Raw genomic sequence first — 14,211 nt, 5'->3', positions numbered from 1 at the left:
GGGGTTAACATGCTGTCGAGTGCGTAGCTTCTGCTCTCAAGCCAATTCTCTTTTGTCTTTCTTTACATCTCTGGTATCACCCCCTTCCTTCCAGATGGTGTCTTCCTGAACCTTTCCATCTGTCTGATTTCTGTTAGTGGCTGGGTAGGGTGACCACATCATCACAGACTTTGGGAGCTTCTCTCACCGGTCCTACCCTCCTCACCTCAGCAGCTGGGACCGCAAACAGAGATTCTCATTCTTCACTGCTATCCAAACTCTGGCGCGAGGAAAAGAGGGACATGGGAGATGAGATGGTTGATCTTATTACAGAATAAAGTCTTGTTGCCAAAAATCAGCCAGTCAATCAATCAGTCAGTCCATTCCATCTAAACCTCGTCTCTATATTTCCAATCCAAAACACATAGGTACCTTCATACCTGACATTCTATTAGACCCTTATATCAAGTCTGGCCTGTTAGTAAGCTCAGGCTGCCATGACAAAATACCATAAATTGTATGGCTTAAAAAAAGAAATTTAGGGGCACCTGGGTGGCTCAGTGGGTTAAAGCCTCTGCCTTTGGCTCAGGTCATGATCCCAGAGTCCTGGGCTCAAGCCCCACATCGGACTCTCTGCTCAGCAGGGAGCCTGCTTCCCTTCCTCTCTCTCTGCCTTCCTCTCTGCCTACTTGTAATCTCTGTCTATCAAATGAATAAATAAAATCTTTAAAAAAATTATTTCTCATAGTTCTGGAGGCTGGAAGTCCAAGATTTAAGGTGCCAACATGGTAGGTTTCATCCTGAGGCCTCTTCTCTTGGCTTGTAACAACTGCCATCTTTCTGCATGTGTTCAATAAGATCTTTTTATTGTGCACATGTGGAAAAAAGAGAGAGAGAGCGTGCTCTTTGGTGTCTCTTCTTATAAAGGCACTAATCCTATCATGATGGCCCCACACTCATGACTTCATCCAACCCGAATTTCCTCCCAAAGGCCCCATCTCCAAATATCATCACAGTAAGGGTTAGGACTTCAACATATGAATTTTGAGGGAACAAATATTCAGTAGATAACACCTGGGAAAAAAGTTTCTGCTAGTTTTCCAGACGAGAAACTGAGGCTCATAGAGCTAAATATATTAGACTGAGTCCACAGGGGAGAGGACTGGAAGAGGGTAGTGTCCATCATGATGGCCTCTCCATGCACCCTGATGCTTACCCGCCTCATCTCCTTACCGCCATCCACCCAGGAGCCTGATGTGCCATTCAAGCACACGTGAGCTATTTTTTTCTAAATTCTTTGAATTTAGAAATTGTCCACAAATTTTTTTTTTTGAAACGTGTCCACAAATTCTTTGAGACTCCTCCCTTCAAAAGGTGAACTCTAATTTATCTCCCCTTCAATATGGGCTATACTCACCAACTCACTTCTAACAAAGAGAATGTGCCAGAAGTGTGGTGTGAGATTTCTGAGATTAGGTCGAAAAGACACTGTGACTTCCTCCTTGCTGTCTCTCATATCACTGGCTCTGGGGAAGACAGCCCCTGTGCAGTGAAGATATTCAAGAAGACCTAGAGGAAGGCCCATGTAGCAAGGAACAAAGACCACCTGCCAACAGCCATGTAAACGTGCCATCTTGGATGGGATTTGCTCAACCACAAACAGGCGTCAGATGACTTGGCTGTCATTTTGCCCACAACCTCCTCAGAGATCCTGAACCAGAACCCCTAGTTTTCTCTCTCAGATTCCCAACCAACAAGAAAAGACAAATACGTGTGTTGTTTTAAGCTCAGTATCCAGCTGCTAAATTTTAAAGACATCAATAGATCTCCCTCCCAATCCCATCTTGTTTCATTTATTCTTCTCCTACCCACTTAAGCCCCCATGTTGCATCACCACTTCCTCATAAGTGACTCTTAATCTCACAAAACAAACTGAGGGTTGCTGGGGGGAGGGGGGTCAGGAGAAGGGGGGTGGGGTTATGGACACTGGGGAGGGTATGTGCTTTGGTGAGTGCTGTGAAGTGTGTAAACCTGGCGATTCACAGACCTGTACCCCTGGGGATAAAAATATATGTTTATAAAAAATAAAAAATTAAAAAAAATGTATATAAATAAAGACATCAATAGGTAATTAATACAAAGGGAAAGACATTTTATACTTTTTTCAGTTCTCCATTCTCCATACAACCCCTGTGGCCAGGCCATACCAGCATGTCTGAGCACCTGTTTCCTCTCACAGGAGATCACAATAATAATCCCACATGGCATGCCTGATACGCACATAACCAGCCCTGACTGGCTCAAACTAAGTGCTCGAGTAATTGTGACTGTTGTCAACATCTCACCAGCTGTGTGGCTTCTCTAGGTGAGTTGCTGTGTCTTGGTTTCAGATGCCCACTTCCCTCACATGAGGTGCCAGCCTCAACCTTAAGTTGGTGCACCTTGCCCACCAGAGAGCCCTGACTGCCTAAACCTCACAGCTTCTCCAGTTCAGTGTAGACAGACAGCCCTGGTGTAGAGAGCCTCTCTCCTCTCTCTTGGTTTTCTGTTAGCCTCCATTCTTAACCTTAACCTTTCATCTCAGAATTTCAACTCTGAAGCTTCCCACTTCCTTCCTATGGTTACTTTAACTGAAGTGAGTCAGGTCTTACTGAAAAACTGACCACAGCCAGTTAGCCCCTATCCTCCTCCAGACCAGGACTGCTTGGGCAGACTGTGAGGGTGATCAGTGTTTACTCAGACTATTGTTTCTCTCTCTCTTCTCCAAGTCACGGGGCTTTGAGTAGGGCTTCCCCCGCCACCATGCCCCTCCCAACAGACCGCAATCAGAAGCCAATCTCACATTCGTCGGTGGCTGAAGGAGGGAACAGAAAGGATGGCCGTGCTTAGAATCCTTGGGTAGTCTATCAAGTGGGCTGATCTGCTTATATTCTACTCTTTTGGGTGGGCCTCTAATCTCAACTCAAGGAGGATTTGGTAGGTTTTGCAGACCAGTAACAACCAAATGTATGTGTGGGGGCCATCTCTTAGTGCCAGGAGTCATGTTAGCTCTTTATCTGAATTTTCATGACAACCCAGATAGATTAGTATTCACCCAGACCTTTGGGGCTTGAAGAAACAAAACCAAGCCATACGGAACAAAACAAGCAAACAAATAACATTCTCCCCTCTCCCCCACACACAAGAAAACAAAGACAAAAAACACCTAAAAAATCATCTGCCTATCTTTCCAGTTTTGGTATCTATAGAATCTTGTCCTTAGTCTTGAAAATCAGCATTCTCTTCAAGAGCTTAAGGATAATTTCTTGAAGGACAGAGTTTATAGGAAGATCATGGCAGTTTTTGCTATTGGCTTTTGAAGGGAAAATAGGTTTTTTTCCTGATCAAATTTGGAACTTACTTCTTCTTTGGGAGAAGGTAGCTGGCTTGTTTTCTCTGGAATGCAGAATTCATTTATCTACTCCCTCCTATCTTGAAAATATTGAAGGAATTACTTTATTTTATTTTTTTATTTATTAAAGATTTTATTTATTTGTTAGAGAGAGAGAGAGAGAGAGCACATGAGCAGGGGGAGGGGCAGAGGAAGAAACAGATTCTGTGCTGAGCAAAGAGTCTGATGTGGGACTCGAACCCCAGACCCTGGCATCATGCGCTGAGCTGAAAGCAGACGCTTAACTGACTGAGCCACCCAGGCATCCCTGAGGGAGTAATTTTTAGTCAAACAGAAGTCAACTGACACCATAATATGATTTTAATGATTCTTTATTTATTAAAAATTAAAATCTGCTATGAAAACAGACAAACAATGTAACATTCCCAGAGGAATTGAATGGCTTCTAGTTAAAACTGAGTTCTATTAGAACCAACTTTAGGTTGTTATAAATAACAAGCAGGCCACAGCTTTCAAGAATGAAGTGGTTGGGGAATGAGGTCAAGGGAATTCCTCTGAGCCACTGGAATATTAATTATCAAAGGGCCTCCCTAGTTTCTCTTCCTAAGAGGGTAAGAGTCTTTATAACACTCTAGGTGCCCCAGGCCCAGGGACAAGAGAAATTATAGGGAGGTCAGGGAAATAGCTCAACAGCTATCCAGTATGGTCAGCTTGAAATGGAAGCTTCAGTAGTCTCCCCAAGAAATATTTTTTTCCTTATATAACTTACAGTTTCTCTTAAAATACTCAAATACCACAGGGTATCACCCTATGGAAACAGCTTACACACAGGTAAAAAAAAATAAATATTGAAAAAGATTACAATATTGGGCTTCTTTCTAAATAGTTCACAGAGAAGCTCAGTAAATAAATATAATGGGATTTGAGGTATCAGAGGTAATAAATACGACAGGGTTCTCCAAGGAGTTGTTCAGCTCTCCTACATCCCGGATGGGATTTTCAGATCTCCAACTTATGTCCTAGAGTTGAGAAGAGTCCTCATCCTGGATGTTTTCAGATCTTCATCCTCATGGTCATGTAGGTTTCTATGTAGTTGATGAAGATGTCAAACTCACTCATGGCTTTGTAGACACCTCTCTCTTGGAGCTGTGTAGAAAGATAAGAAATGTTTAGTGAAAGCCCCATCTGTGTGAGTAAATGGGTTCCCGGCTTGGATGGGTATGACTTTGGGGCCCAGGTGCCACACTTGCTCTCTTGGGTCGGGAGGTGAAGGACAGACCCTAGGATGCTGAGGGCATGCCCGGGGCCTTGGGAAAGGCTACACATGGGTCTAAAGCCTGGCTGGCAAGTAGCAAGAGGAAGAGTCTACAAAATGATGCCTTAACAATTTTAAAAGTCATGCACTCACATGACTCTTATTCAGAATCTGGAGAGAAGACATTAGAGGAACCGTTTCGAAAGCAAGTTGGTAAGAGGAGAAAAGGGACCCCTTTTATAAAGTTTATGTCCTCCCACCAATGGATTGAATAGGCCCTGCCCTGCTCCTCTGGCCTACCGTCAGGGGGCTATGTCCCCCGAGACTGGAACCCTCCCACAAAGAGGACAGAGACCACATGGCTTCTGGGAAGTGGGGTTGAGGAGTTCACGGACAGCTGAAGTGCGAAACCCCATGTGATCTGAGAGTTGACATTGTGAGGCACCTTGGCAGGTGTGAGCGGCAGCTGGAAAGGGAGTATAGGACCGACTCGAGATTAACGAGAATTTCCTACTCAGAGCTTTGGGGAGTTCCGGCTGAACCCCTGGGTGTGTTTGTGTGTGCACGTTCACGTGTTGGCTTCCTGCACGTGTGGCTTTAGTCTAGATTCCCAACAAGCTACTTTCTGTTTCCTTTGTCACTCTCCCCAGCATCTAGCTCACTGCATTCACAGGCTGGCTGACTGGCTCAACCCACAGGCCTGCAAAGGCGGGGAACAGTCATTTAGAAACCCCCGAAGACACTTCACAGAAAACAAATATAATCAAGACAGCAGCTCCCCACTGGCTGAGGAGGTCACACCATCTGTTGGGTTCCCACACCCCCTTCAAGAGAAGGACGGGGCCTGCTTAGCACCTGCCAGCTTGGGGAGCGGGTAGAGGTCACGGTCTCCAAGCCCCTTCTGCCACCGTCCACGTACCTTACTGAAGGCGCTTTTCACCTGCTCCACCGCCTTGCTCTTATTCTCACAGGGCAGAAATCGATGCTGTGGAGGGAAAGAGAAAGTGTTAATGCTCCTGGATCCCAGCTCCTGTGTCCACAGCACTTGGGGGATGAGCCGGTAGCATGAAGAAGCGGCCAGACTCATCTTGGATACCTAAGCCCTGTAGCTCCTTTGGGAGAACGGAGCTCCACCTCCCCCTGGCCCACTAGACAGAGGAGAAACAGTCCTGGGGAATGAAAAGTGCTTCTCCAGGGGGTGCCTAGGTGGCTCAGTGGGTTAAGCTGCTGCTTTCGGCTCAGGTCATGATCTCAGGATCTTGGGATCGAGTCCCGCATCCAGCTCTCTGCTCAGCAGGGAGCCTGCTTCCTCCTCTCCCTCTGCCTGCCTCTCTGCCTACTTGTGATCTCTCTCTGTCAAATAAATAAATAAATAAAATCTTTAGGAAAAAAAAAAAGTGCTTCTCCAGGAGCCACCCGGAGACATTTGCAAAGCTTGCATGAAAACCCAGAGGAGCTTGGCGCTTCCTCTCTAGACGCCACAGTGCTGACACGTGCTGAGCCAGCCGTTCTGTCCTTCCCTGCCTCCCTGTCCTGTCCCTCATCTTCAGTTCCAGCCACAGGGACCATTTCTAAGTCCCCGAGGAGTAGAGACACAGTCTCAGCCGTGTACTGAAACCTTTGCCTAGTCCTATCCTACAGATAGAGACCAACTGACTGACTCCCCGACCCTCGGCGACAAAACAGAGGAAACGCGCGGCGAGGGGCTCATTTCAGTTGGAGAACATTTTTATCCTGGGGAATTATTTAGAGACACTCGCTTGGGGGCGAGTAGCTCCCTGGAGCCCTTCCAAAGTGCTTAGGGAAGTCCTGTCAGTCTGTTGGGCCCCACGTCAGAGCTCTGCTTTCAAAAGGTAGAGGATAAGAGGTAAGGGGGTTTCTTCTCCGAGGGACCCTATCTCCTGGCCCATTTTGCTGGGCCCCGGGGTCTAGGTCCAAAAGGGACGAGGGAGCCCAGACGGAAGCTCCGGGCCCCTTTCATAAAGAGAGACGGGAGTAGTTAATAACCCACAAATGACTCACAAATAACAGGAAAGCTGTTCGCAAACATGTAAATGCCAGCAGCCTCCCCCACTCCTTGCTCAGAGAGAAATGAGCACGAGATGGAACTCGAGCGCTTTCCCGAGAGCGCTCCTGCCAGTCTGTCTGTCCCTCGGGTGTGCGTGAGTTTCAGGAAGGGCGCCCGAGAGCGCCAGGGAAAGACCTGTGCGGACTCACACAGCGCCGCAGCCTCAGCCGCAGGGTCTTCAGCTTTTCCCCCAGCGAGTTCACGTGCTCCTTGACTTCTGGGTCGTGGTTCTCGGCCTGGGGCATCACCTCCTCCAAGTAAAACTGGATCATCTCCGACAGGGCTTGGCAACCCAGGTAACCCTAAGGGCAGGGGCGGGAGGGGGAGGGGCGGTGACTGGGAGGAAGAGCTGCTGCCCTAGCTTGAGAGGACAGCTTTGTCCCCAGGGACCTTTCTTAACCAGCCACCTCCCCCTCCCCCACCCCAGGACAGCCCTTTGGCTATGTGCTGAGTTAAGATCTTTCCACTTCTCCTTTTCAAAGCAAAGGAAGCAGACCCTGGTCCCAGCGGCCACTCTTCTCTGAGTCAGGCTGCACCCTCTCCTCCCACACACCCCCTTGGGCTCTCACCTTAAAGTCCTCCAGCAAGGACCCAGTCAACAATATGCTGCCCAGCTTGTCCTTCATTTGCTGCAAGAAGAACAAAAGGAGAATGAACCTGACGTTTGAGGAAATGTCTTTCTGATGCCCTCTTATTTATAGAGCTTCTGACTTTTAATCAGAACAGCCTGGACCCAAAACAGAAAGGAGAATTGCAAAACAGGACATTCAGTAGTGCTGGAACCCTCAGTTCAATCAGGTCCTTTTCCTCAGGATCAAGTGATTTTTAAAAAATTCTGCAAGGCTTTGAAGCCATGGCAGAAGCTTGACCCGGTCCTGGTTTCCTTTTTGCAGACATGAATCAGGTTCGAAGGGTCCACCCATGCCCACCCAGTCTTCAGGGGTCCTTGCTTTTCTTTCTCCCTGCTGCGGACCTCCAGCTGCAGTTCTGAAAGCTGTCTGGAATGGGAACCATCTCCTAAAGCAGGCTTCCTCCACCCCTGCATGGCGCCTCCCCCAGCCAGCAGGCTTCCAGGTTCCAGAAGCCTGCTCTGCTGAAGCCACTTATGTTTCCCTGCGACAGGGGATGGGAACACATCTTCATCTTCAGTCAGACCCTTTGGGATTTCTACCAGCCTACTGAGCTCTGGTGGAATCTTCATTAAAAGTTGCTAAGCATAGGATTCCTAGTGCAGTGACCTGTAAGGTGGCTTTTTCTGCACCTTTGCTGCGTCCCTGGGCTTAGGTGAACTCACTGAACCTCTGGTTTGACCTGGGACTCTTAAAGAATTTTTGTTTGAGGGAGATGGATGCTAGGGATGGAGGCGAATAAGAAGGAGGAGGGTTCTTAGAGCTCTAGCACCATGCCTAGTGGAGGCAATCCCAGCAAGGAAGGACAGGAAGGCATCATACTCACAAAGAAAGTCTTCACCCTGCCGAAGGCTGCTCGGAGCTCTCGGAGCATGTGGGGCAGGCTGGCTGGGAAGTGGGTGCAGTTGTCCTCAGACAGGGCACTCTGGTGGCGGCTGGCTCCTACCCCGGCCAGCAGGACCAGGCAACACAGCAGCGCTGGGCTGGGCATGGTGAAGCTCTGTCTTCCAAGAGCCGGTCTTGTGGTTTGGTGTTGCAAGAGCAAGCCCCTGGTGTGTAGACCTTCACCTACTGGTCCCCCTTTTATATGTGGGTGCGGTGAGGCCTCCCCATTCATAAAAAGCCACAGAGTCACAGATTTCCTGGCAAACGTTTTCTTCTGATTAAAGCCCCTCCCTTCCCCTAGACCTCTCCAACTTTGCATTAGTTGAACTTCTAAAAGTTGTTAATTTTTTGCATTGTAAGCAAAAGGGATTGTTGAACAATGAACTTTTGCATTACAGCTATTTTAGGATGAGCTACCTCTCTTTGTTTTAAAATAACTTTCCAGCTTTTAAACAAAAAACATGTTGGTTTCCTGGGTGAACAGCTGTTCTGTGCACAGGGGCCCACAGTTGTGGGTTCCATTCGCGTGTTCCTAGGTCACAGTGACGTGGACAAATTGGCCATTCCAGAATGCACTGGAGTTGAGAAATAATCGGATCCCCTCCCCAACCTGGGTTCAACACCCAAGGCTTTCCCTTGCTGAATTGTGGAGAGCCTCAGAGCCTTCCTCAAATAAGAACCCGGGGTGGGCTATTTAGCCCAGAGATCCCTCCGGCTCTTTCATCTTATGTTCCAAGATGTCCTCATGCAGAGGTCAGCTTCTTGCAGGACAAGCAAGGACACAAGACGTGCTCCCAGGCTCCTTCTCCAGCCCTGAGATCGCTTCAACTCTCGCAGCTATGTCTTTACCTCCTCAGCTGTCCCAGTACTTGGGGGAAGTTAGCAAGAGTAATTCACACTTTTGATAGCTCGGCACCTGCCCGTCCCTGTGACCCTTATCACCTCCATTTTATAGCGAGTAAACTTTACGTCACCTGCCCACCTGCCCACCTGACTCTTTCTCTGAGAGAGTCAGACTTTTCACCCAGGCCTACCAGACACCACGGTCATGCTCCTTAGTCCATCTTCTCCACGCTGTCCCAAGTGTGTGGAATGGTAAGGTTGGATTGCAGAGTCTTTATGATTTCTTTAAGTTGTGAACTTCTGTGGTTGGACACTTGTGCTTGAAAGATGGGGTATGAAGGAAATAGGAATAACAAGGAAATTAAAGCAGAATTCCATGAAGGCTGGACAGAAGGCTCCTTTCTTTTCTCTTACCTGCCCCTTCCTTCTTTCCGAAGAAGTCTTGGACTTGCACACATGGATGTGTGTGTGTTTGAATGTGGGTGGGTCCGGGAACCAGATAGTGCTCTACTTCCAATAAGGAGAGGACAGGGGGAGTGAAATCACCTCTTCAGATATCTGGAAAGTCCCTGGGGGTCCCTTGATGTGCCTTGACCTTCTCCTTCTATAGCGGCTTTTCCTACCTCCCCAGTGAAGACAGTAACTAGGAAAAGCAGTGACCTGGTCTCTGTCCTGGCTCTGTCAGTCTTTAAACCCAGGGAAAGTCACTTGACCTCCCTTTGTCTACAGTTTATCTGTCCCAAGAGGGCAACAGTCCTGCCCTCTTGCCTGCCAGGGTCCTTTGGGCTTCACCTGGGAGGGGCTTGAGGAAGTATCAAGTGGACCCAGATATAGGATTATCTCTAGTGTTTCTGTTATTTTGTTGTCCTCCCGCATCAGCACTGGGATACCTTAGATGGCCCTAGGTCCTAAGCCTGCCCCATTGGAGAAGGTCACTGTGCCAGTGCAAATGGGGCAGACATACTGGGGCCTGGATGGTCTGGAGTGAGTCTGGGGGGAGTGGGGGCAAGAAATGACAGGGCACAGCCCCAACCTGTGGGTGTACCTTGTGGGTCAGGATTGGGGGACTGTGGCCTCCCCTTCCAGTACTTTGGGGAGTGTCATGCAAAAACCTAAGGATCATGAAGGAAGAAAAGAATCTTTTAGAAACAAGAGTGGAGCTAAGGCAGAAATATTTGCTCTTGCTAATTTACCCCGGGCTTGGAAGGACTGGATTTTGCTGCCAGGAAGCAGAGAAAAGAGCTGAAGTTTCCATTCCTTCTACCCTTCTCTTTCCCCCTTGTCTCCTGGGTTTCCTGGGCTGTGCTTGCTTTAGCTCATAAAGCTGATCGCCTATCTGAGTTGGGTTTTCTGGGTACAGACTCCACATGAAAGAGTCAGGCCAGAGGTATCAAACCACAGGCAAGGTTCTGGGTCCTTCTCCCTGACCAGGCAGCACAGACCCCTGTCTTTCTCTGCCATCATGCCCTGTACTTGCCTCCACTACCAAACCCACAATCTGATATTGTTGTCATCTATGGACACAACTTGCCTCCCCCTGTCAGCTGGAGCCCCTGAAGTAGGATGTTATTTTCTTATCCTTCATGTACCTGGTGCCAAGCACAGAGTTTGGTCCGTGGAAGAAGGTGCCAGCTATCCAGCTTTCTCTTTTCATGCTGGGATGGGCATAGCAGAGTACATGATGAGCATGTACCAGGGCTGGAGGACGTAACCTGAAGGAGGCTGGTCTGGGCACAGGCAGGCACTCAGAAGGATAGGGAAGCAACCTAGGAAGGCAGACCAGCATCTTTCACACTTTCTTCTTATAATTTGAGATCTGTGCATAAACGCACAAATACTCGTACACATAGACACGTGTGCAAGATGGCAGGGAGAAAGGAGGTGGGCAAAAGCCATTTCTTTCTTTAATCCATAAGCCATTAGGTAGGGTTAGGTATGGACTCTGACTTCTGTGTTTTGGAACATGTAGGCAATTACCTCAAGCCATTTGTTGAATAACTGATCTTTTCCCCTACTGATTTGAAATCACTGTCCTCTCTCATTTCAAAATTTCAGAATCTAAAGGATCAAAGATAATCATAGCAAATTTTCTGATGGAACTCCTTAAGTAACAAAGGGGGATACCACTATCTTTCCTGTCAACATATAGGATTGACATCAAGCTGATAGAAGAAGACAGGGATGACGATTTTGGGAAAAGTTAGGAGCATCTGCTATTATATTGACAAAACAAGAATAAGAAAAATAGGCATCGTTTTATTTCTCAAGTTCATTTGAAAAGTCATTACGATCCATTGGGAAAAGTCTCAAACTCATAGTCCCATCTGAGGCATAAATGTCAATAGTCTGCACGTTATAGGAAGTTTGAGTTTGGGTTTTTGTACAAGGGAAGAGCCCTTGTAGGGGAGGAAGTGAGAGAGTGGGTATCCATGGACGATCGAGTGTCAGTCTGGGTGCCGTTTGGTTCTGCGGATTTCAAGAGGACTCAAATGCCACTGATCACTGTGAGCTCCATGAAGGCAAATTGCCTGAGTCCAATTTTCCCTCAAGTTCAGATGCATAGCAGGGTCTAAGAAATTATCATTACATTCAACCTAAATGACTTATTCCAGTAAGGACTCTCTGGGGAATCAGAGGAATGTTGTGGGAGAGGAAATACCTCCTCCTTTCCACCCCTGCTGCAGAATATTCCCAAATTTCTATATTCAGCAGCAAATAAAAAAAAATCTGATTAATCATACCTTAAAAAAGAAAAGGATTATATTTTTTGCTTTCGCTAAACATGAAGTCAGAGACAGGCAGCCCGAGGCTCATGTCAAGCAGAGCACTCGTGTCATCTAGAACCTGCTTTTTCTTGCCTTCCTGTTTTCTTCTCCGTTGTTGCAAGATGCCAGGGAGAAGGGACTCGGGCAAATTCCAAAGACATGTCAATCCAGGAGATCCTAACAATCTTTCCAGAAAGCTCCCCTCCGTGAGTTTTGCTACTTTAGATGCAGAGGGGTCCAGGCAGATAAACACTGCCAGTTGTGTGTGTGTGTGTGTGTGTGTGTGTGAGAGAGAGAGAGAGAGAGAGAGTGAGAGAGAGACAGTGTGTGTGTGCTGTGTAAATACATTTTGAGGGTCCCATCTAAGGGCCTAAGAACTCATTAGGAAACTTCCAACTACCCTCATGCTCAGCAAAATGGCAGTCTTCCTGGTGTCATTGCCCAGATCCACAGTTCAGACCCAAGAGGGAGGAACAGTCCTGTGGAGCTCCACTGGAACTGCAAATGGAAGGCTAAGGAATGGGGGCTTGCTACACTCAGGGTTCAGCTACCTTGCCTGGCAACAAGGGCCTCTCAGGAGGGAGCAGGCAGGTCAGTGATACGGGTAGAAAAGGTGGAATGGCGCCCAACTGAGCCAGGGGAATGACAGTCCTGATGGAGAATTCCCTTGGGGTTGGGCTTCTGCTCACTCATTAGCAAGTTGTTATTTTAGGGCTGATAACAGGAGTTTCATTTCTTCTTACTTGGGACATCAAGTATCTACAATGTTTTCCCCAGCTTGAAATTTCTAGTATTCCCTTGAATAACCTTCCTTAGCATCTTGGACAGAAGCTTCCTCAGCCGCTATGCCGCAACAGGCCTGGTCAGCCGCATGGGGTCTGGCAGCACAATCCCAAGTGCGGCTGGGTGGGCACAGGGCTCTAGGGCCCTGTCTGCCTCTGGGCTTCTCTGATTTTGGCGTTGTGGCTGGACTGCTTCAAAATATGGGCCAGGTGGATCAGAAGTTTCAAAGAGCCCAAGGAGGGGCCACCCCTGGGGCAAATCAAGCCAGGGTTATGCAAACTGGATTGGGCGCCCGTCCTAGGATCGTGGCCGGCAGACGCTGCAAACCACAGCGGAAGGGCTGATCTTTGGACAGCCAATGTGGAATTCCCCTTTGTGCAACTGGGGCACCAAATCAAGCAATTTGGATTTTCCTTAGGGGACAGACACTGTGATCTGTGATTTCTCACATGAGAAATTGGGCATCCACACGGGCCAGGACACACCAGGTGTTGGAGCCTTTTCCACCCAGAGGACACAGCTGTTTCTGCTGTCTGCATGACTCTCTAGAACAACTAGTGTGGTTAATATAGTACTAGCGTTGTTATTATCAGTCCTGGTGTGGAATAGCTGTGTAGTCGCACAGGGTCCCACACTTTGAAGGGCTCTTGCTCAGCTGTTCTGGCCTTGAGATGCTTAGTAATTGTTAAACAAGTGGCCCCACATTTTCATTTTGTACTGGGCCTCCAGTTTATGCAGTTGGTTTTGTAGAGGAGGCTGAAGTCATCTCCATTCTCTGGTCTCACCTTCACCTAGTGTTCCCCAATGCAGTAAATGATGTGACCATCTAACCAACATATAAGACAGAAACCTGAAAATAGCTTTCTGGTTCCTCCCTCTCCCTTGCCAACCATGACCCATCTATTACCGGGTGCTCCTGACTTTTCTTTCTTCTTCATTTTTTGAAAGATTATATTTATTTGACAGAGTGAGTGAGAGAGAGAGAGAGAGAGCATACGCTGGGGGAGAAGCAGAGGAAGAGGGAGAGGCAGACTGCTCACTGAGCAGGGAGTCCAGCATGGGCTTGATCCCGGGCTCCATCCCGAGGCTCCGGGATCGTGATTTGAGCTGAAGGCAGACCCTTAACTGGCTGAGCCACCCAGGCATCCCCAGGGTGCTCCTGATTTTTCTTTGCAAACATCTTCCTAATCTACTTACTTTTCTCCAATTCCATCACCATCAGCAACAACTGTCTGATTCAAACTACCATCTCATCTCTCCTGGGCTCTAAAATTAAGGCCTAATTGATATTCTAATATCTATTTTCCAAACTGTTCTGCACTTTGCAGGCTGCGTGATTATTTGCAAACAACAATCTGATCACGGTTCTCCTGTTTGAACCTGCCTATGGTTTCCCACTTTCTTTCTTGGTAAATAAAGACCCCTATCCTTCATACTGTCCACAACTCCTTGCTCATCTGACCCCTCTCCTGTCTCCACTTTCTACACTCCCCACTTCCCTCTGCCCCCAGCCTCATTGGCTTTCCTCTTTTCATTTTTTTGTTTTCAAATAATCCATGCTTTCTCTCTTACTACAGGGCCTTTGCACATGTAGTTTCCACTTTCTGGATTGT

The 14,211-nt window shown here is 47.8% G+C and overlaps 1 protein-coding gene across 1 annotated transcript; it reads right to left on the bottom strand.

Moving 5' to 3' along the window:
- Positions 1-3,723: 3,723 nt before the first annotated feature.
- Positions 3,724-8,426, bottom strand: IL10 (interleukin 10). The gene is made up of 5 exons (XM_059146563.1): positions 8,149-8,426; positions 7,263-7,322; positions 6,843-6,995; positions 5,545-5,610; positions 3,724-4,516 (listed from the first exon to the last, which is right to left on the bottom strand). Exons 1-5 carry the CDS (start codon positions 8,311-8,313, stop codon positions 4,424-4,426), a joined length of 537 nt encoding a protein of 178 aa, XP_059002546.1. The 5' UTR covers positions 8,314-8,426; the 3' UTR covers positions 3,724-4,423.
- Positions 8,427-14,211: the final 5,785 nt, after the last annotated feature.

This window comes from Mustela lutreola, chromosome 14, assembly GCF_030435805.1.
Source record: "Mustela lutreola isolate mMusLut2 chromosome 14, mMusLut2.pri, whole genome shotgun sequence".
Lineage (NCBI taxonomy): Eukaryota > Metazoa > Chordata > Mammalia > Carnivora > Mustelidae > Mustela > Mustela lutreola.
Note: the sequence above shows the minus strand (reverse complement) of the source record. Positions and strands in the feature narration are given on the sequence as shown.